We start from the raw sequence: 24,050 nt of genomic DNA, 5'->3' as shown, positions 1-24,050 counted from the left end.
AATATAATTTGTTCCTAATATGGAAATTAGTTTTTTCCCCCCTCTTCATTATTTATAAATTATTTTTAAAAAGCTAAGAATGTTTGGTTGTACAATAGGTAATTCTCTTTTGAATTTCCCCCAATAACACAATTGTTAATATAGTGTTGAATTATCACCTTGGGAACCCAGAGACCAGTCAAAACTAATTTGAACAGAGCAAACTTTTGTTGTTGTTGTTGCTGACCTCAAGAATCCCAAGCTGTGCCAAAGAGCTGTTGGGAAAACAAATACTTTGTAGGTCATAAAGAGTTTCCGGCTTCTCCTCAGGGGACTGACAACTTTAAAATATCACTTAATGGGGATGTGGTTCTGGCAGGGGGTCTTTTAAATCTAACAGACTGCTCCTTCCCTTGCAGTTCCTTGAGGCATAAAAGTGGCTTTTGGAAATTTCTCTTTGTTTGGTCCAGGTGGAATGTTTTAGTCCTTACAGAGGAATGTTCAGAGATGCTGAGCTAAGAATACAGATGAAGAGAGTCCTGCTGCTGTTGTTATGTTTCCATATTTCTTGGATTGCAATTTCTAGCTTGAGCGTTTTTAAAAAAATAAATAACCCTACAATTGGGGGGGGGAGGAGGAAATGTCAGTAAGTAGCAAACAAATTGTAGAGGGTACAATTTCTTATTTCTTTTTACTGATCTATATCATAGAGCTGACACATATGTTATACATATTCATAGAAATGGCTCCTAATATCTCCTTATTGCCCTTTCAATCTGTGTACCCTGTTTCCCCCCCAAATAAGACATCTCCTGATAATAAGCCCAATCGGGCTTTTGAGCACATGGCAATAAGGCCAAGTGCTTTTTTCAGGGTTCAAAAAATATAAAACAGGGTTTTATTTTCGAGGAAACACGGTATGTACAGCATAGAAACTTTCTGTGTAATATCATTGGTAGAAAGGGAGAGTGGAGATCATATTATTACTTATTTTGCTTAGTTTTTATTTTGTTCTTTTGAATAAATAAATATAAAAATTCTTTTTTTAGTTCAGGGATCAAAAATTCATGGCTTTCAGGTCAAAGCTGACTCATTTTCTACATCGCTGTGAATCACTACATTCCCATAATCATCTAGTTTAGACTTCAGTTACGCTATTGTTTCATGTTTACATTATATTTTGAAGGTGTTAATCTTGAAAAACAGCTGCACTGTAATCTGAGGTTCTCTAAATTGCAATGAATTTAACTATTTTCCCAGTATTTAGACTAATTGTCAGCTTTCAGCCCATAATAATTTGATATTTGAACAGAACTTTGTAATTGAAATCCATTCATAAATGTCCTGCATTCTGCACTAAAGGAGATCAGATTTGACCTACATGACATTCCATCAGATGATGGAAGGTTGTCGTCTTGTCTCTTTTCATTTTTTATCAAAGCTGAATATCTTTAGCGGCTCCAAATTCTTCTTACCGCTTAGTTTCTAGTATTCTGATCATTCTCATTACCCTATGTTGAATCTGCTCTAAAGTTTTCTAAATATATTGGACATACAGAAAATCCTTGACTTACAATGGCAATTGAGATCGGAATTGCTGTCATTAAGCGACATGGTCATAAAACACAACAACAGTCCTAGCTACTGTTGTTAAGTGAAGACCACATATATTAGTAAGCAGGGACCTCACCTAACTCTGACTTTTGACTTTCTGGTGGTTTCCTCGCTTACGATTCTGTTATTTTACCTTATATCAATACTGTAGTGTTCTAATATTTCTTGTGTTGTTTTCTTTTCCTTTGAAAGAAGTCTTAATTAAACCCTTATATAATTGTCAGGCACCCCTATAGCACAGGGGTGGGTTTCACTTACCTTTGCTATTGGTTCACTCACGCTCGCTTCACTCGCTCATGCACCACTTCTGCGCATGCACAGATCATATTTGATGACGTCTGGGCTGGTGGGCAGAGCCCCTGCCGCTGCTGCTATCAGTTTGCCCGAACCGGGGCGGACCGGTAGCAACCCACCACTGCTGTAGCATTTACAGACATGATGAATGCATAGGCATTTCATAAGCAGAATATATTTTAACAATTCTCCAGTTACACCATCTACCTCTGCTTTTGAGTGAGGAAATATAACACAAAATCTAAACAGCTGAAAGACCTATTGCAGAAGCTCACATCAATTCAGCAACGTTGAGTGATACTCTCTGAAACCAGTGGTTTACAGAGAAACTGATACAAGGACAAGAAAATTAAAAATGTTTAAGCTAAATGGCTGTGGGATGCACATAACAGGATTGTTGGAGACAGTGGGTAAATAGAAGAGCAGGTTTTGAAAAGAGACAGATAAGTTGATAGACCTACGGGCTCCAGGATTATGGAGTCCTAGCCTCTGAAAATCAGGTAGTGACAGGGGTGAAATCTAAAAATTTCCCCTACTGGTTCTGTGGGCGTGGTTTAATTGGTGGGCATGGCTTGGTGGTCAGATGACTGGGTGGACGTGGCCAATAACAATAAATAATAAAAATAATGAACAAAGTATACAAAACAATAAGAGGAACCAAAAACCAATTTTCACACTTTACACACACACACCATCACATAAGTGACTCACACACAATGTAAAAGCAGCTGCATTTCATCCAAAATGGGCCCTGCAACAAGCAGGAACCTCACACAGCCACAAAATCAACTTTCACACTTTACACACACACACACACACACACACACACACACACACACACACACACACACTGCCACATACAGCTTTGTGAGATTTTGTGTAGTTAGAATGAAACACTACAGAAACACACCAAATCTCAGAAAGTTGCACAAATATTTTATTTTATTTTATTTATATTTTTTAGATCAGGGGTCTCCAACTTTAGTAACTTTAAGGTTTGTGGACTTCAACTCCCAGAGTTCCTCAGCCAGGAAAGCTGGCTGAGTAACTCTGGGAGTTTAAGTCCACAAGCCTTAAAGTTACTAAGGTTGGAGACCCCTGTTTTAGATAAAAACAGCTAAATTTAAAACTTCCTTAACTTTAAATTGCTGTCTAAAAAAACCCAACTCCTTAAAAAAAACCCAATTAACTATTTTTAATAGTTTACTTACCCAATTGGAGGCAAGCAGATTCAGTTGCTAGCTGATGCAACTCATTGCAGCAGCTGAAGCAAAGCAAATAAGCAGCAATTAGGTAAGTAAGGAGGAGGCAATTGGGTGGGCATGGGTTGTTGTAAGATGTTGTTAAAAAATGATTTTAAAAGCCTGTGATGATCAGGAAACTCATCTGGGATCGCCAGAGGAAAAAAAAGATTTTAAAAGGCTCCTCTGACGATCCCAGCTGAAGTTGCCTGATCGCAGCCCAGAACCTCTTAAAAGGATTGTTTTAACGACCTTGGCCGAAGAGCTTGTAGAAAGCATGTTTTTTAAAGGTTCTGGTGATCAGGCAACTCAGCTGGGATCGCCAGAGGAGCCTTTTAAAATCTTTTGTTTTTACAACCTCTTTGGCAGAAGAGGTTGTTTTAAAAAAGAGTTTAAAGGGTTCTGAAGATCCCAGCTGAGCTCAGATCATCAAAGGCTTTTCCCCCCCACTTTTTAGATCTTTTGAATTATTTCATGGTATAGTTTTTCTCTTGAATAGACTGGATCCAATTAAAATGCTACAAAAATGCTGAGGTTAAATTCAATTACTTTTCAATCAAGAATCTAAAAACTTGTTAAGTTATAAAATATGTGAATTTTTCTGGATTAATGAATCCAAAAGGTGGTTTAGTTGAAGAAAAAATGCTTTTAAAAGTAAAAAAAACAACTTCTGATGAAAAAAAAACAAACCTCTGGAATGAGCTACCACTGGGTATTCGCCAACTCCCTGATCTCCGGACCTTTTACCGTGAGCTGAAAACATTTCTGTTTCATCGCGCAGGACTGGCCTAATGGTTTTTAAATGGTTTTAAATGGGGTTATCGGTTTTAAATAGTCTAGCCAACGTTGAATTCTTTGCTTTTAAATTGGTCTTAACTTTTATATTGATTGTTTTATTTTGGCTGTAAACCGCCCTGAGTCCTTCGGGAGAAGGGCGGTATAGAAATTTAAATAAATAAATAAATGAATGGATGAATGGATGAATGAATGAATGAATGAATGAATGATGGCCAGGGATTTTTGCTCGGGAGAAGGGCGGTATAGAAATTTAAATAAATAAATAAATAAATAAATAAATAAATAAATAAATGAATGAATGAATGAATGAATGAATGAATGAATGAATGAATGAATGATGGCCAGGGATTTTTGCTACCGGTTCTCTGAACCAGCAGCCGCCATCGCTACCGGATCAGGCGATCTGGTCCGAACCGGGAGCATTTCACACCTGGGTAGTGGGAAGCCAAATACAATGGAAGAAAAAAGGCAGTTTGGGAGAGAAGGGAGAGGGGTAGCTGAAAAACAGGCTCTGGCAAAACCGAGAGAAAAAAGGAATAAAAGAAAGCTTGGAAACCCACCCCCGCTTTTTTTTTTTTTTATTGGCAGAAGAACTAATTGCAAGCAAAAAGCTGGAAAAAAGATGTGAAACTTGGCACAGAGAATCTAGGAACATCAGCTGACACTCCTCCCTAACATAGAGCTGAGGAGCCTGAACTGTCCTCTATTCAGAGGATGCTTCAGTTGGGAGGTGATTAGTTGGTGGGTGAGCCAAAGGAGAAACAGACTAGATTCAGATGGGCCAGAGAAAAGGAAGAAGCCTGGAAGAAAGCGATAGAAGAAATTTACTCTTCCTTTAGAAAGACTTTAAACATGATGTTTTAGTGTTGCTTAAAGTTCCTATTATTCTGTTGTAGCATTCATCTATTTGTGGGCTGTTTTTTATTGATACATGTAAAAGCTATAAAAAGTTCACAATTAGATGTGGGATATTCTTTTTCTTTGTTATTGGATACTGGGGAGAGAAAGAAATCTCACAAGGTCTCACTGAATTGGACCAGTATTATATAAGCAGCAGTAAAATAAACTTGCATTGAGAGTTCTCCCTGTTGATGTAAACTTTGGCAGATGTTAATGAGAAGACTTTCAGCAGGAACTAAAAAGATCTGACTTGGTAAATCTGTTGGGGAAGCAGCTCTCAGTATTGCTTTCTATTGCTAGAGTACAATTATACATCTGAGAAAATTTCCCTATATAATCTACATATACGTTATTCAGTAATTCAAGAAATTTGGATGAATGGATACAAGATAAATCTCACAGATGATGAGTGATAGGTTTATCCAGATAGCACTTATGATCTGCATGCAGTAGAAGACAGTAAATGTGTGCATAATAGTGCAATCATAACTCAGATTGATTTTGTTTTTATGTGTTCCATATTCTCAAAATTGTTTTGAAGTTTCTTTTTATATATGTAGGAAAATCAATAATATATTAAGATTATATCCTTGCTTCGTATTTTATGGTTAGAAGTCTCTAAAAATTAAAATACATTCTCCATCTTAAGGTTCTAATTTGAATTTCTCATATAAATGAAAGTGGGATATATTCTTCATAATATTGATGTTGAAGGATTTTGCTTCTATGTTTTTGTATTATGCTGATATGAAACTGAGAGTGACTAGTTAACCTTTGAATTCTAAGCTAGTATTTAAATATCTGCCTTCCAAAAGGGAAGTTATATCCTCCCTTTTGGAAGGAGGATATTTTTGGTGAGGGAATTAATGGAGCAGTTTGAGGATTTCCATTTAGAATGAAATTAAATGATACCATACCATGATGCAAATAAGAGCCAATTTTGTGTAGTTGTTAAGGCCCTAGACCAGTGGTTCTCAACCTTTATAGTGCTGCGACCCCTTTAATTACAATTCCCCATGATGTGGCGACCCCAACCGTAAAATTATTTTTTTTAGGCAGCGATCTCAGCAGGGGGGAAAAAGCGGCAAACTGGTTTTTTGAATTTATCGTGCCTGAAGCTGTATTGGCTAGCGATCTGAACTGCTTGCAATTGCCTTGAGGACCGAGGCATTAAAGTGGAGACTCCTCCCCTATTAAGTTTTTTGCGCCTGAAGCCAGATTAGGCTAGCGATTGGGAGTGATTGCAGCTGGCTTGAGAGGGAGACATCAGAGCAAAGATTTCTCTCTTTTTTAATTCATTGCGCCTGAAGCCGAATTCGCGATTCTTCGACTCACAAGTATACTTCCCATATTTCCGATGGTCTTAGGCGACCCCTGGCAAATCGTCATTCGACCCCCAACGTGGTCCCGACCCAGAGGTTGAGAACCGCTGCCCTTGACTATAAGCCAGGAAACCTAGTTTTAGTCCTGTCTTAGGCACAAAGCCACCATGGTGATCTTGGACTAATCAGCCTCTCTTAGTCAGAAGAAGAAGAAGGCAAGAATTTTTGTTGAATTATTCAAATTCACATTGATGTAATAGCATGGTTTTGCAAAAATGTGATAAAACTGGATTCATTATTTTTTTCCAGGCAAGTTGCGCATACAACAGCTGGCGGAGAACACCCGATACTTCCGAAAACAACTTAAGAAAATGGGATTTATAATATATGGAAATGAAGATTCTCCCGTTGTACCTCTGATGCTCTATATGCCAGCAAAAATTGGGTAACATTTGGAAATAGTTTCTAGTATATATGCTGAAATGTAGTCATTTTTAAAGTGAACATGTTGTGGCACCAGATTAAAAACTCCTAATGTTAGAGACAAATTTTATTTTTAATAGCCTGTATTTAAGGTCAACAGGCTTAGATTTCTTTTTTGCAGCAGTGTAGAACTGCAGAGTACTAAGTAATTCCTCTACTAGTACTGAGTAATGCTGTCATCAACTAGAGAGGAATGTAGTAGAATTCTTAATAAATTAATCTTCAAGCTGAAATTGCTGTGTTATAGCAGAGACGTTCAAGTTTAAATTACAAGTAGCCTGCTGAAAGACAGCCCCTGCCACATACAATCTTTCAACTTTGAAAACTTTATACAGTGGATTTTTTTTTGAAGAAGGCCACCTTAAGATTGTATTGTATTGTCTTATACACTGTAAGCCGCCCTGAGTCTTCGGAGAAGGGCGGGATATAAATGTAAACAACAACAAAAAAAGATTGAACAAAATATGTCTTTGTGTACAGTTATTAAGTCAAAGCAGTTGACAATAACCTCTCAGGCATTCCTCACCACCACCCCACCCCCATTTTTTTTTTTTTTTTGCATTTATATCCCGCCTTTCTCCGAAGACTCAGGGCGGCTTACACTATGTCAAGCAATAGTCTTCATCCATTTGCATACTATATATTATTGCCCCCCAACAATCTGGGTCCTCATTTTACCTACCTTATAAAGGATGGAAGGCTGAGTCAATCTTGGGCCTGGTGGGACTTGAACCTGCAATATTGCAAGCAGTTGCTGTTAATAATAGGCTGCATTAGCCTGTTGCACCACCAGAGGCCCATTGTGCTAAACAGCACCAATCTTGTTTGTGTTGTGGTTTCATTAGTTCTGCCTTGGTCCCTTTGCAGGGCATTTGGACGAGAGATGTTGAAACGGCACGTAGGTGTCGTTGTAGTGGGCTTTCCTGCTACACCAATCATTGAATCCAGAGCAAGAATTTGCTTGTCTGCATCTCATAGCAGAGAGATACTAGACACTGTAAGTACCTACATTTGTGTCTGTTTTGTCCTTCTCTAAAATCAGTATGTTCTTTTTTGTTTAAATATAATTAGCTATAGAAATTAGACACCAAAGAAAGACTTGGTTCAGGAGTGAATCACATGAGTCTAGGGTACATCAGTAAATCCAGGTGGAGAAGTCTCTTACTGAGGTAGAGACTTGATATGTTCATTACTTGGGCTATTGTATTGAGTCAGTTATTGTTTTATGCACTAGAAGTAATCAAATAGCAAGCTAAAAAGATAGGCATATAAAGATATTCTACACCACTTTTGTTTTGCAGCATTATCTTTATAATACTTCCTTTTGGAAGGATTAATTAAGTTCAGTGTAATAGTTAATGGGGATTTTTGTGCCAGTGAAAGCATTTTGCTTTAGTGTGCCAAATTATAATTTAATTGAACAATAACAGTGTTTTAGTACGAATTGTGAAAAGATTGCTCTTTAATAACATATGAGAAATCTTTGCTTTCGCTTTTTATTTCAATAGAAGATTGCCAAATGTTTTCTTTCCAATTATTTAAAAGATCTTGACCTAAATAGTCAATAGCACACACGTACATATATTGCTATATGAATAAAAACAAAAGTCATATTATACATTTGATGGCTAATAGAATCAGTCTGGGGAAAAATAGCAGCGTGAGCATTTATATATGTGCAAGTGGGTATATGTTTACAGACTAAGAAAAATTATATATAAACATAACAAATGTATTTTGAAGTATCAGCATTTCCAATTAGGCAGCCGCTGAGATTTTCAGGTGTCTACATTTGGCCTGTAGCATTTATAGAATGTATTTTTGGTGGTATGCTTATTTAAATGCAGCATTTACTGCATTTCAGTAGATACTGCAATTAAACAGTTTCATGAAATAAATACAAAATCACACCATAGCTATGTTAAGATTGTGGTACAGGACTCTGTAAACCGCTTAGAGCAGTGATGGCTAACCTTTTCCGGACTGAGTGCTCAAAGCTCGTGTGCGTGTGTGCGGCCGAACCCCCCAAATGCAATTTGCATGCGGCCCTCCGCATGCACTCTGCCCCATCCTGCGCATGTGCACGCAGCCCCCCGTATGCGCCCCACACATATGCACATGGCTCCCGCACACAGCCCCACACATACATGCGGACCCCACATACCCCTGCGCATGCGCAGCAGAGACCTGATGACCAGCTGGCTGGTGGGAGGCGCTCATGCGTGGCAGAGCTGAACTGGGGTGACGGTTTGCGTGTCCACAGAGAGGGCACTCTTTGCCATCTGTGGTACGCCTGACATAGGTTTGCCATATGGGCTTAGAGAAAAGCACTGTGAAGCAGTATATAAGTCTAAATGCTATTGCTATAATTCCATTGGCTATGCATTTGATGTTGCAAAATAAGAAACATTTTCTTAATGAAACAAAAGGGAGCATTGGAAAGAACTAAAACAGCAAAACAATTGTCCTACTTCATAACACTACCTAGCTCTTTAAATCCTAGCTGTAGCATTTCTGTACTCCAAGCAGTAAACTTAATTTATATGCATTTTATTTTTCCAGACTTTAAAGAAAATCGATGAAGTTGGAAACCTCTTGCTATTGAAATATTCTCGTCATCGAGTGGTACCTCTCCTTGACCGACCTTTTGATGAGACAACATATGAAGAGACAGATGACTGAACTCTTTTGATGTCTTCTATGAATTGAGTATGCTCCTTAGAACTTTATATGGCTCAAAGACCAACAGCTACAGCTAGGTTCTTGAATACAACACTTTATGACTGCTCGGCATACACAGAATGACTTTTTACTCACCAAACTGAAGTGGCCACAAGAGCTGTTAAATTATGTGTGGTAAATGGCAAAACAAATCTGGATTTTATTCCCATTGCTTCAAGGTCCAGCTATAGGTGGGTGCCTGCCCTGCATTTTTAAAATGCTGTCTTCTTATTTATGTTGCAGTAAGATCCCTTTGACTTCTGTTGGCACATCTGCATTATTCATCATTCTGCCATTGAGGCTTTGTTGGTGTGTTAGTAAATGCTGCAGGGTTTCTATTACTTTCTCTTTACAAATGTCTGATCTTCCTTAGAATATATGACTGGTCAAATGAATCATTTAAGGTTTTTGAGATTGTTGACAGCTAATTAACATACATTGAACAGAAAGAATAAGCCTAAATATTTCCCTTCTCCATTATTTCATGCTGTTGGGAGAGTGCCTTTTTATTATTAAAATGATGATTGACAAACAAGTTTAAGGAATATTATGTTCATCAATGCACAAAAGTCTTCCAGACCATTGGCCAGTTTGGGTTTTCAGGCTGAGTATTAAGCTTTCTGCATTTGGGTAAGTAGCAAATAATATTTGAGAGCAGGAGATATTTTTCTGTGAGCATTCTCTTTTTCTTGAATGGAATTACTCATGCATACTCTACTTGTTCATATTTTCTTCATAGAGAATATTACAAAAGTATATTCTTTTGAATTCAGTTGATGTATTCCATCAAGGAGTTTGTATTTTCCCCAATATGGTAAATATTTGATTATCACAGCCTAGAGTGAAGCTACAATAATAACTATGTAAATCTAACATAGCAAATTATCTTGGGCAAGCTTCATCATAGAATAAGCATTGAAGTTTGAGTTCTGACAGATTATATTAAAATTTTCTGTATGAAGCATTTTCTATATAAAGTTCAGAATTTCAATTGTTGATATTAGATTGACTATTTAGATCTCTGATTATGAAGATGACTGAAGAATCTGAACTAAAAGAGCCAATTTTGTCTCTATGAGCTTCACATGATATTATTAATCTTTTGGGGACCACTAAAAGAATTATGATCTGATGGAAAAATAATTTATGTATATAGCTATTTGTGGCAGCTGACAAAATGATGTTTTCTCAATAAAAGTATGTACAAAGCAGTCGGAGTATGTCAAAAAGTGACATCATTACCAAAATTTCAAAGTACTAAGTGCATTGAAAAATGCAAATCTATGTGTTGTCCATTTGCCAAATGCACCTTTTTGGGCCAGTATTTCACTGAACTGTGTATTAAAATTGTCTGCATTTTATGTGTGATTGTAGAGAATGTTGGGAAATAAACTGAGCAAAAAAAAAACACAACCCAACAATATATGGAGCCAGAGGCTTATTATTAGCTAATGGTGGCCCATATTTTGGTAATCATTAAACAGGCTTGCACTATAAATTACAATTTGAAAATCTTAAATTGCACTGTGCTCCTACTCTTCTCTGTTGGTAATAATGTATATATATATCATAGATTTTTAAAATAAATGTTAAACATTTTAAATGAACTTTTTAATTAACTTTTTAATTTCTTCCAGAAATACAACTTTTTTACACTGTGAGGAAGTCATACAAATTTTGGTGTCAGGTGGGAAGGGAGGAAAAAGAGAAGCAGATTTTACATTGACTTTTAAGAAAATAACAATGCATGTTAAGCTGAGAAACTGCTTGACAAAATCTACTTGTGTTCTGCTTAATAAAGAGTTCACAAAAAGGTGTTTGAACATTTTATTTCTTAAAAAAAAGTTGGTGAAAATTCTTTGCAGAACAAAAAGTTATAATAGTGACTGACATTTTTATATGCCAAGCAATCATAAAATTAGAATGCCCATAGATGTTGAGCTGAAATTATGTGAAACCTACGAGATTGAACACTTTTTCTAACTTTATTGTAAGGTTACAGTAACAGAATTTTGCAAGTCTGAAAGTAGACCATTTCCCAAAGCAGCAAGAGCTAAAGCATTGAACTTTTAAAGTTTGGAAGTACAATAGTTCAGATACCTCCTTGAGTCTAGAATGAGAATTTACAGCAAAATGAGACTTGAATGATTCTTTTATTATAGCTAATTTCAATAAAGATAGCTGTGGAGTTGATTTCATGTTCTGGTCTGCCTAGTAGAACTGTCATCTAGGAACAGTCCATTTCTGACTTTGGATGCAACATGCTTCCTTAGGTGAAGCAGGCTGTCATTGACTCCTGGCTCCCACTTGAACAGCAAGTACAGCCTTTGCAGAATTACATTTTCTTTTCAAGTTGCAGCCATTCCTGGGTCAAAAAATGTTGGTCATGATCATTCATGGCTATGTCACTCTGCAGCTGGACTATTGCAATTTGTTCTATAGGGGCTGCTCTGGAAGATTCATCTGGTTCGGCATACATTGGCCAAGGAAATATACTAAGATTTCAGTTCAATTTTCAAATTTTCTTGCAGTACAAGGAGAGGACAAAACAAGTATTTCAGTAGTGGAATGAAAGTGAAATGGGATGAGAGTCGGAAAAGGAGAATGAAAGTGAAACTACTACTGAGCCTTTCATCTCTTGCTTCCCCTCCCATTTATGTAAAATTGTTGACATGAAATAGTCAACAGTTTTATATATTTGTGTCTCACTTCTTCAGTTTATTTTGCTGAGAACAATTCCATACAACATCCATTTCTTCAGTCAAAGTTTGGAGGTATCAATTCAGGACTGAGGTGTTCTATGTGAGACAGCATTCCTAAGAGTAGGAATCTGACTTGAGTAATGATAAATGAAGTAGCTATAAGAACGTATTTGTAGATTATTGAAATGGTGCCTAGTTAACTAAACTATTTAACTAAAAAGTGAACTAAAAAGCAGAGACATCACCCTGCCAACAAAAGTGTGTATAGTCAAGGCTATGGTTTTCCCAGTTGCAATTTATGGCTGTGAAAGTTGGACCATAAGAAAGGCTGAGTGCCAAAGAATTGAGGCCTTTGAACTACTGCGAGTCCCTTGGACTGCAGAGCGAACCAACAAGTCACTCATAAAGGAGATCAACCTGACTGCTCCTTAGAAGGTCAAATCCTGAAGATGAAACTGAAATACTTTGGCCATTTAATGAGAAGGAAGGACTCACTGGAGAAGAACCTAATGCTTGAGGAAAGATTGAGGACAAAAGAAGAACGGGACGACAGAGAATGAGGTAGCTGGATGGAGTCACTGATGCAGTAGGTTTGAGTTTAAATGGACTCCAGAGGATGTTAGAGAACAGGAAGGCCTGGAGGAACGTTGTCCATGGGGTCGCAATGGGTCAGACATGACTTCGCAACTAACAACAACTAGTACTAGAAGAAGAATCAAAAGATGTGCTCTGTGTTTCTATGCCTGGGAGAAAAGGCAGAAGGAAGTGACCTCAAATTATCAATTTCACAGACATGAAAAATCTTTACATTTTACGTATCCACTTGGAGCCATAGGGTTTGGAGTTCAACAGCATTATTGAGTAACAGCGATCCCAATATAATAAATTAAGGGAAAGGTTAAGAGTCAGATTTTGAAATTTAAATATGGATTTGATACATGTGATCTGCCTGAAATCAACCTGATATATCTTGTCAGCACTGAATGCACTATCACAATAATGGATCTAATTGCTTTGGATCGGGTGAAATTCAGTTGGTTCTATCCAGCTCAGCCGAACCGGTAGCAGTGGCTGTGGGAGGTTCCGCCCACCCGCACGGTCTTTTTTGCAACATATTAAGCCTCTGCATGTGCAGACAATGGCACGGGCACATTTGCAAACCAGTAGGGAAGGTAAGTGAATTTCACCCCTGCTTTGATTTGGATGCCATCAAGACAAATATGAATCTGGTTCTTTCCCTTTTGCTTGATCTTAACAGGTTATCCACTAAAAATTTTGTTAAATCACAGTTCACATCATGGAACAGTTTTGTACATTACCATGATGCACAAGCCTTGGTCAGATATATAGGTCCGTATAAATTTTATATAGGATGTAAATGAAAATAATTACAGGTTTAATTTGCAGACGTTATATGTCAGATCTGATTATTTTTGGCAATTGTGTGCAAAAACGTGATCTGTGGCAAGGATCCTCATAGATCCAAATAATTACATAGTATTCACATAGAACTGTTACCAAATCATAGGTCACATCTACCTATGTACAAGAAATTTGTAACATTTCAGATCTATGCTTTTGCACCTTGGCAACATCAACTAATATTGTATTTCTATTTGTGATAAGTGGCTTCATGTGGTAACTTGTGACTATATAGCGGTTTGGCGGATGTCATATAAAAACACAAATCAAGACAATCGTTTGGAAACCTCAGATCCACGTTTTGGACCAAAATGGACCCCAAAGCCGTTGTAAATCTAATCTGTTGTAGGAGTAAAATCTCTCAGACAGAAGCTGTTGCCAGGTGAGCGGGGAGCACACCGGATTTTTTCCCCCCCATCCATTTTCTTTACTGGGAGAGCGGGGTGTCGCGCGGGTGCGTGTATTCATTCCCGTGGCACGCACTCACGCCCGGGCCTGCGAGCAAAGATCCTCCTGCGGGCAAACGTCACCGAAGGCTGCGGTGGAGGGAAGCCAAACCACTGGAGGGAGAGCAAGAGCTACAGACGAAGCTCGGCTTCTGGGGGAGCGCTCCGCGAAATCCGAGAGCACCCCGAAAGTGCCGGACTGAGGAAGCCGCGGGGGCGCCAGGAAAGGAAAGGCGAGGCAAGAAGAACTAGCGAAGGGACCGGCGGCGGGGGGGGGGAGGCGGGGGGCCCTAAGGCTGCTACGAGGAAGCCGCCGCGGTTGGGGAAGAACCGAGGCGGCGGCGCTGGGCAGGCAAAGCAAGGCTGACTTGTGGGGGGAGGGGGGGGAAGCGAAAGTGCCTCGCGCCACAGGAGCTACAGCCTTGGAACCGTCGGCGAGGGAAGCGGCCGGAGAGTTTGCAGGACAAAGAGCCGCCAAGAGTCTTCGAGGGGGGCTCGAGTCGAGTCACAAGAAGGGCGGCGAGGCGCACCCTGCAAAATGCGAAGGAAATGGGACGCCTCCGGCCAAGGAGCAGCCGGGAACTCGCCGCAGCTGCGGCAGGCACAGCAGCAGCCGAGGTAATCGGAGGCCGGGAGATGCGGCGGCTGCGGGCAACGCGGCGCCTGGCCGGCTTCCAGAGGTGGGCAGCGTGTGGATCGGTGACGGAGGCACGTGGGTTTCCTCCGAAGACGATCCGGGCTTCAGGATGAGGAGACGACGGCAGCGGCGTTTCTGAGGCGATCCGAAGAGCGGCCGGCCGGAGGGGTCTCTTCCTTTCCCCACCTCCCGAGCAGAAGCAGCATTTCCCCCGCCTTCGCTCCGTAGAAACTGGGCGGCTTCGGGAGTATCTGAGCGCCTCTTCTTGAGATTAGTTGGGCGTCACGGCACAGCCACGTGCGGGGGGACAGCCGGAGCGGCGGCGGAAGAAATCGGACTTCTCGCTGCGGGAACACACCGGAGAGGAGCCGCTTCCTCCTCTTCTTCCTGCACCTTTTCCAGTCTGCGGCTCTCCTCGAGCCAGCGCCTTCCCGTAGCACCGGCGCCTGTTGGGGCGCCAGCTCAGAGCTGGGCAATAAAACCCGGTGCTCAGAAAACGGCGCGGAGCTGAGAGACGAAGGAAACGCGAGCCGGGGTGAAGGCCGCGGGGGGGGAGGTGGGGAGGGGGCGAAGACTTCGCCCAATTTTGTCTCTCTCATCTGATATCCTGCACTCCGACCGTTTGCAAAGAGGAGCGGAAAGGCGGCAAGACGACCCGGGCTGCCTCATTCCCCTTCTTCGGAAAGGTTTAAAGAGCTGCAAAGGCGGACTAGCGCTCGACGCGGCCGGTTTTCCTGCTCGCCTGCCGTGCGGGGCGGGGGGAAGGGAAACCTTGCAAGGAGGGGCGCTGCACTGGAGTAGGAGGAAGAGATGTCTAAAGCCCGAGGCAGAGCTGTGCTTATTCTGAGCCTCTTGTTTCTGACAACTTCCCTTGCTGCCGTACAAGGGCTACCCTTGAAGAAACAGCGCGGACCCCACCCGAAAGAAACGGACTATACCTTGGTGGAGGTGAGTGAAAGCCCATCTTGCTTTCTTTCAGGCAAGCCTCAACTGACAGGCTTCCTGGCCATTCTGCAACCTTGCCTTACCTGAGATGCTTTCTGAAAGTTCAGAAGAACATACAACCTTAGCAAAAGGTGAATTGCAAAGACGCTTAGGTTCAGCTGCTGTTAACTGCTGGACCAAGTTCCCTGTAGCGTCATCTCTGTCCTGAAGGTTCTTCCTAAGGTTTATTTTCTCTTCGGTTTTGTGGCCAGGGTATTCTCTTTGCAGGAGCCCCTCTGTCTCCTGCTGCTTATTCCTGACTTGCAGGCGTCGTTCTCTCCCTTTTTGACGCCTGTCCTTGTCTTGGCAGGAGATAATTGACCTGTCAGAGACTGTGGGGTAAATGGTGACTCCAGGTGGGGACTGGGGGGGGGGAGTGAGCAGCAGAAGCAGCTGCTGCTGCACCTTCCCTACAGACCCGGAAGGAGGCTGCTATATTTGCTTGCTTGCATGTGTGGAATGCATGCCCACCACTGGCCGCAGCAGGGGGTGATCTCTGACTTGTGGGTGGATGTGCTTTTTTTTTTTTTCTCTTTCATTTCTTTAGCAATTAAATCCTCTTGTCTCCTTGCTTTGTCCTTTTCTGAGGTTGGATTTGCAGCACAACACGGTCACTGAACCATTGCTCATTCTGAAAGGGCCTTATTGTGCACAAGCACATGCTTTACCATTTTGGAGCCATTCTTTCTTTTGAGATGTGCCAGATTATTTTCCTCAGAATTATTTGGGGAAGGGGTAATTGCTGAAGATGAGAGGGGCAAAAAGAAAGATTTGAAACAGTGGCGGCATCAGCTGAGAGGGAAAAGAGCTTGGAGAAAAGGGAAGAAGAGCCTCCTTTTGCTGGAGAAATGTCTTTTTCTCAGAGAAAATTAAAATATTTACTTATTTCCACTTCAAATTGCAAGAATTCCAACAAGCCTAATCAATCCAGAACTGTAAGCCAGCCCCATTATAGCTATAATTATTATTTTTTCAGTTTCCTATTCTTTGTGCTTCCCAAAGCCAGGTCCCTCATTCTGAACAGTAGCGTGGTTTTGAACAGTTAGGGCATTTAAATTTGGTACATGAATGAGAAATTAAATCTACTGCCTCCTCCCTCGCCGCCCCAGCCCCCAATAAGAACTAGAAATGCTGTGGTTCTGTATGTTTCTCTTGTCTGGAATTATTGTGACCTCACAGTAATCAGAACTGAATGTTGCATGCTTACATCTCAGTACCAAAGTACTCTGGATTTTGTTCAGCAAACCTTAAACCAATTATTGCTACTTTGTTCAGATATTCACCTTTCTCTTGTCACACATGCAAGAGCTTGCATTTCATTGTTTACTATTTTTTCCTTTAATATCAAGGAGATAACCCAATTGCTAATGTTGCATTCAGTAAGCGAATATTGAATATGGCAACTCATTTTAAAGAAAATATGTTGCCAGAAGGGGAAATATTATGCTTATGCCTGGCATTGATTGGGAATTTGTTTACTCTTCTTTGGGTAACTGGCTTCAGAGCTTTTAATTAGCCTAATTTTCTGCAGAAGTTCCTGTTTTCTGTATAGCTTGCTGCTCTAAGCAGACTCCAGTTAGTAGGTAAGGATTGGACAGACCAGATTTTGAGATGTTCCTAAAACAGCAGAGAATGCTCAGGGTCACTTTTAAATTATCAGATACATGTTTTGCTATAGTGTTCTTTCTAAGAGCAGGCCCTGAGCGTCTTTAACTTATATTTTCTCTTTCCATAGAACTGCAGCTGCAATTACTAGCTGTTTCCTAAACCTAGATTTGATTTAGGCTCCCCTCCCAACTTTTTCTCCTAGAATGGATACAACCAGAGAATCCCCAATAGTTTTCAATGCTGAAATGTTTCTTGCTACCAAAAGCCAGTTAGGTGAGCGCTGTTTGTTCTGCAGCTGCTGTTTGTCTTTGACACAAATCTTTTGGCTGGCTTTCTGTCCAGCAGCTGCTCCCAGGTGGCGAAGCTTGCATTCTTCAGCTGCTGGGCTGCACCAGTACAGGAAATTGGGAAAGCATGCTAACCTTTGAAGTCAGCAAAGGGCTTTTTCATCTGGATGTATTGAGGCAAATGGATTGCCATGGATGAAGTGGCTTCCTCATGTTGTCCACCTGGAAGGTCTCCTTTTACAAGGATATTGCAGTTTACTGTGAATTTCCCAAAAAGGCAATATATTCACTGCCTTCAAGAAATGGAGAACTGTAAGATATCCCTGAACATATTGAAATAAAGAACTGAGGAAAGGAAGGGATTTTCCCCTAAACCATGAACTGTAATAAGACATTTTTTATATCAAGCCTCATTTATTTTATTCTACAGAGAAAATAAAGCTTTTGTAATATTCCTGGGTTTCTCTGTATGTGAACAAAAAATTCTGTAAGCCTATATTTTAAAAAGAGCCTTGTTCAGGGACATTTGTAGACTCCATCCTCTCCATGACCACAGCCAGACAAAAGTCCCACTTGCTAAGAATTAATTATTCATTACAGATCTGCCTTTCTATTATTTTGTTGCAGATTTTATTTTAGTGTGAATTTGTTTTTGTAAACTTCTAACCCTAACCTTTTTGAAATAGAACTAAGAAAAAGTTGTACCTAGATATAAATTGTGCTAGAATAAAGTATTTAGACTGCTGTGAGATAAGGGCATACAAGATCCAGTATTTGATGAAGCCTATCTCAACCAGATGCTAAGTCAAGATTTTGAACTACAGCTCTACATATTAGTCAACCAACAGCTGAACGTCTGTCTGTCTGTCTGTCTGTCTTCTAGCTAGCTAGCTAGCTATTTCTATATGCTGCTTATCTCGTGATGCGAAATGGTGAATATGATGGCAACAATAGTCCAATATCTTTAAAGGAATCAAGTTGTGCTTTATAATAAACTGAAAAACTTTCATAATTATACCAAGAGCTTAATTTGCACCAAGTAGTAGTAACAATATGTCAATTTACTTCATATATTGACCTAGAGTATAGAATAATATATATTTTTGCCTGTTGTTTGGATTGCAGTACTCTCATAAAATGTCTGAAGAATGAATTCAGTTTGTTGTAAGAGGCCCAGTTTGTTTTCATAGCATTGTGTTTTCCTCTGTATGTATTAGAATGCTGAGTGCAGTGTGTGACCACAAGGAATAAGATTGTAGTGTATTAAAAACCAAAACTCAAATTCATCTGTATTTTTCAGTAAGCTTTTGTGCCCCAAATAATTGAAAATTTTAAACCAAATTTTAATATTTTAATATTATAGCATATTAAATTATTTTTACTAGTTGTTAGTTGTGAAGTCGTGTCCGACCCATCGTGACCCCATGGACAACGTTCCTCCAGGCCTTCCTGTCCTTTACCATACTCTGGAGTCCATTTAAGCTCATGCCTACTGCTTCAGTGACTCCATCCAACCACCTCATTCTCATCCCGTTCTTCTTTTGCCCTCAATCTTTCCTTAAGCATTAGGTTCTTCTCCAGTGAGTCCTTCCTTCTCATTAGGTGGTCGAAGTATTTGAGTTTCATCTTCAGGATCTGGCCTTCTAAAGAGGGCATTATACTTACAACTCTCTGATCAATCTCTTAGAACTTAGAAAACAACACATCATTAGTCACTAATGATATTATGTAAACTTTGCAGTGTTTTTTCTTAACACAAAAATGTGCTAAATCCAACAACTGAAATGGTATAGGGTGAGTGTCAGCAACATGCGGCTCCTGAGCCGCATGCAGTTCTTTCATCCCCCTGCTGTGGCTCCCTGCCGGCTAGCTGACCCCACCCCTTGCCCTCCCAGTCACTCCTCGCGTAACCTGAGAAGGTAAGGGCGATGGTGGGGATGGAGACCTGCACCATATTCTGGAGTGGGAGGGAAGCGCCTCTGTACTTGCCTCTCATCTTGTGGAGACTTCTTGGTGCTGCGCGCCCCTTGGTCGCTTGGGGAGACGAGCGACTTTCCACCCTGAGACACCGTCCCGGCTGTGGATGATGCTCCGTATCATAATGGGCTCCAGGAGGAGGAGGAGGGGACTGGTCTCCCCCATTGTGAAGCGTGCTAAATTTAAGTGTGCTGCACAAGACACAGCGAGAGCAGCGAGCAGGGCATGGAGGCAGCGAGAGCAAGTTGCAAGTCGAGAGCCCGGCTGTGGCTGATGCCGCTGCTCTTGCCGCCTCCATGGCCGGCTCGCTGCTTTCGCAGTGCCTTGCGCAGCACACTTAAATTTAGCACGCTTCATAATAGGGTAGATGGCCTCCCCTCCTGCTCCCGGAGCCCATTATGACATGGAGCATCGGTCGTAGCCAGGCCAGTGTCTCAGGGTGGAGAGAAAGTCGCACATCTCCCCAAGCGACCGAGGTGCATCCAGCACCAAGATGTGCTGGAAGAAACACATGTGAGATGAGAGGCAATTACAGGGGCACTTCCGTCCCATTCTGGAATATGGAGTGAGCCTCCCTGCTGTCCCCTTACCTTCTCAGGCCACATGAGGTGTGACTTGGAGGGTGAGGGGCAGGGCCAGCCAGCCAGCAGGGAGCCACAGCAGTGGGATGAAAGAGCTTCATTTATCTGGCAACATGAAATGACTCTTGATCATATGGTAAAAAGCACCCAAAGAAGAAGAAAGAACATCAGCAACAAAACAAAACAAAATCCAACCCTTACCTGTTTATGGAAATGGTTCAAGAGGGAACACACACACACACACACACACACAAGAGAGAGAGAGAGAGGGGGAGGGAGGGAGGGAGGGAGGGGCAGGCGGGGGAGGGAGAGGGACACAGAAATGAGAGAGCTGGAGGGAGAGGGAAAAGAGACAGAGAAGAGGAGAGAAAAAAGGAAAGAAAACAAAGAAAGAAAGGGAGCGAGGGAGTGAGAGGGGGAAGAAAAAGAAAAATGAGAGGGAGGGGGGAGAGAGAGAGAGAGACCCATTTCCCACAGAAAACACCCGGAGCCACAAAACCCGGGTAGGCGTGGCTGTGGGGGTCATGTGATTGGGAAACAGTCCAATGGCTCTTTGAGTGTAAGGTTGCAGACCCCTGGTATAGGATTTCCAGCCTGAGCAGGCGGTTAGACTAGAAGACCTCCAAGGTCCCTTCCCACTCTGTTATTCTGTTAACTGTTCTGAATAGTTTTATACCAGAACTAAATGAAAAGCCCATTAAATCCAGACAAATTGTCTTGAATTCTTCCATTATGGTTGCTAAATTTAATACGTGTGTAATTCAGCCTACCATCTACAAGCCAGTTGCACCTGTTTTTGCTACTATTAATTTGAAGTATTAGTTTTCATATTTCTGAAAATGATACCTGGATCTTGTCTTCTCTCAAAAATTCTTAGAGAGATGTGCATATTGGTAGTGCTTTTGTTCCTGACTGACTGAAGGTATTTTAGTCATGAGCAAATAATTCTATGCAAGCATGGATTCAGGGTATTTTTAGTGAAAATTCAGATAACTTAAATATATATTAATTTTAATTTATCTTGTATGCATGCCTATTTCATCTTACATTTGGTGGTTTTTAGAGTTGCAAAGATTGAAACTGAAGCTATTGGTGTGGGGGGGGGATGGGGGGGAGAGAGAGATGCTTTGCTTTGCCAGCCTTTAAAAGTTATCTGATATTTTTATTTAAAGTAAGGGTAGGAATCAGTATAGCATCATGCTAGAGGTCCCAGAATTTAAAAACCCTTTTTCAGCAGGGAAGCTTCCTTGTTATTAGGCTTGTTAAAATCCAGCAAAAGGCAAACACTCCTTTGGATCCTCATGTCCTCTGTCTAGCAAGTCTAGCCTTAAAATTAAATATTGTCCAGCTTTTTATCTTGCCTCTTTGAGGGGGAGATTGTTTTCACAACAGTAATCATTCAAATTTTCACATATTGTGACTTGTACATTGTCTAGTTTTTTCTTTCTCTAGTCTCTCAACAGACTTGACAGCTCAGATTTACATTATTTAATTTATCTCCTGATTCCATCAATCAGCTTCTATCCAACCCCTTCAAATCTACAATTGCTATAGTCTGTAGATCACATGAGTCTAGTGGAATTTGAAAAGTACATTGTTAATTTTATTGATACAATAAAATAAAGATTTGTTGGAAAAATATTGTGATTGAAAAAACAATGTTTCTGATGCTGGAAAATATAATTTCATATACATGTAGGTCTAAATAATAATTTTTTTTTGCAGTTTCTCACTGTGATTTTTGTCAAGGACATCACAATTAGTATATCTTCATTCCCCCTCCCTCCACTTGTCCTCCTTTGTAATTATTCATGTCCTTCTCTGCTTGTTCACATATCTGGTAACCCGACTTGTTACAAACTTTAAGATGTCTTATATAGAGGCCAGAGGGGGTTATTATTCCATTAATTAGGTCAGTGTCATTCTTCAAGCAAGTCAAAATCTGTCTGAGCTGCTTTTTTGAACTTTGCAAGTTTTGTTTCCCACTGATACATTAAGCTTCCTCTTCTGCCATCTCCTATTGATTTAGTGTTGCAAAACCTGCCTGCCTGTCTCTGAATATAGATAAACAAGCCACATTTCAGTCTATTTCCTTCTTTGCAAAGAAAGGTCAAAGAGCATGATACAGCCAGGAAGGAAGCAGGTGGTAAAAGCAGCTTTCCTGGTCAAAACAATTAAAAGTAGCATTGAAGCCTTTTGATGGCTAGCCAGAAAGCTTGTTCTCAGTGGTTGGTCACAGCAGTTTTAATCCAGTTAAAGATGAGAAAGTAACAGTGCCAACTTGGTGGAGACTCACTGTGTTTCTGATCTGGGGCCAGAGGGAGCTATTATATATAAGGTTACTGTGGTTTCAACTTTGTATATAATCTCTTGTGTGACTATTCACAATGACCTCTATTATCAAGGTTTTTCAAATTGTGTGCTGTGGAATATGAGGGTTCTGTGAATAATTCCCCACGCTAGGTTTGCTCAGACACAGCCAATTTCTTTTCACTGGAGATTAGCCTCTTGATCAGGGTTCCAGGACCCTCCTCCTTCCTCACTGCCTGCCTTCCTTCTTTCCTTCCTTCCCTCCCTCCTTTCTGAAAAAAAAAAGTCTGTACTCTGTAGTTCGGTAGCAAGATTTAAAAATGGATAAGGCCATGATTTTTGTACTAGAGTAAAAGGGGGCAGAGTCTCAACTTATCTGGAGGGTACCTCTGCTCACTGGTGATCAGCCAAAAATTGTTCAGACAGAACTTAAGTTGTGTTTTTATATTATTTTATTTATTTATTTATTACATTTTTATACCGCCCTTCTCCCGAAGGACTCAGGGAATACAGCCAGAAATAAAATACAAAATATGTACAGTTAAAAACAAATTAAAACATAGCAAAATTACGAAATCGGCTGATAATTAAAATTAAATTTAAAATATTTAAAAATATTAACAAAATCCCAATTTAAAATCAAACTATTATGCCAGTCCCGCTTGAATAAATAAGTATGTTTTTAGCTCACGACGGAAGGTCCGAAGATCAGGCACTTGACGTAGGCCAGGGGGGAGTTCATTCCAGACCGTCAATGCTCCCACAGAGAAGGCCCTACTCCTGGGGGCCGCCAGCCGACACTGTTTGGCGGACGGCACCCTGAGGAGATCCTCTCTATGAGAGCGTACGGGTCGGTGGGAGGCATAGGGTAACAGCAGGTGGTCTCGTAAGTACCGGGTCCTAAGCTATGGAGCGCTTTAAAGGTGGTAACCAAAATCTTGAAGCACACCCGAAAGATCACAGGAAGCCAGTGCAGACTACGGAGCAGTGGTGTTACGTGGGAGCCACGAGCGGCTCCCGTTACTACTCGCGCAGCCGCATTCTGGACTAACTGCAGCCTCCGGGTGCACCTCAAGGGCAGCCCCATGTAGAGAGCATTGCAGTAATCCAACCGAGACGTAACCAGAGCATGAGTGACTGTGCATAAGGCATCCCGGTCAAGGAAGGGGCGCAACTGGCGGACCAAGCGCACCTGGTAAAAAGCTCTCCTGGAGATGGCCGCCAGATGATCTTCAAACGACAGCCGTCCATCCAGGAGAACACCCAAGTTGCGCACCCTTTCCATTGGGGCCACTAATTCGCCCCCAACAGACAGCTGCGGATGCAGCTGACTGTACCGGGGTGCCGGCATCCACAGCCACTCCGTCTTGGAGGGATTGAGCTTGAGTCTGTTTATACCTTTTTAATTTACTCCCAATCCCTCAGGAATGAATGAATTTATATATGCAGGTTTATATTAAAATTTCTACATTAGGGTCTCATTTAGCAACTGCCTGTCTATTATAATATTCTGTTGTATTTCAAATAAGTTCCTTAACTAATTTAAACATGGTAAAGTCTCTCAATTGTGCAACTTCTAGAGGAAGTCGTTTTGGAATTTGTGGTTCGGATCATAGCAAATCCAGAGGCTATAGGCTAAAGCAACAGTCAACACAAACATATCAGAAGAAAGAAATAGTTTTTGGAAGCATTTTCACCCTGTTGCCAAGTAAACTGCATGGAGATGTCCATTTAGTCATCAGGA

The 24,050-nt window shown here is 40.9% G+C and overlaps 2 protein-coding genes across 3 annotated transcripts in view; both read left to right on the top strand.

The window, feature by feature from the left end:
* Window positions 1-11,165, top strand: part of SPTLC2 (serine palmitoyltransferase long chain base subunit 2) — a 58,957-nt gene extending 47,792 nt beyond the window's left edge. Inside the window, exons 10-12 of the mRNA XM_058162446.1 lie at window positions 6,458-6,593; window positions 7,499-7,628; window positions 9,194-11,165. Coding sequence (XP_058018429.1) covers window positions 6,458-6,593; window positions 7,499-7,628; window positions 9,194-9,313 — 386 coding nt within the window. The 3' untranslated portion in view covers window positions 9,314-11,165. The remainder of the gene's footprint in view (window positions 1-6,457; window positions 6,594-7,498; window positions 7,629-9,193) is intronic.
* Window positions 11,166-14,281: 3,116 nt separating this feature from the next.
* ISM2 (isthmin 2) overlaps window positions 14,282-24,050 on the top strand; it is a 33,849-nt gene continuing 24,080 nt past the window's right edge. For both annotated transcript variants that reach the window (XR_009152631.1, XM_058162445.1), the window contains exon 1: window positions 14,282-15,507. Coding sequence is in view for 1 of the 2 variants with exons in the window: in XM_058162445.1 (XP_058018428.1) it covers window positions 15,370-15,507 (138 nt within the window). In the remaining variant the exon portion in view is untranslated. The remainder of the gene's footprint in view (window positions 15,508-24,050) is intronic.

Source organism: Ahaetulla prasina, chromosome 1 (assembly GCF_028640845.1).
Source record: "Ahaetulla prasina isolate Xishuangbanna chromosome 1, ASM2864084v1, whole genome shotgun sequence".
Taxonomy (NCBI): Eukaryota; Metazoa; Chordata; class Lepidosauria; order Squamata; family Colubridae; genus Ahaetulla; species Ahaetulla prasina.
The sequence above is the reverse complement of the archived record's forward strand: the minus strand, read 5'-3'. Positions and strand labels throughout refer to the sequence as shown.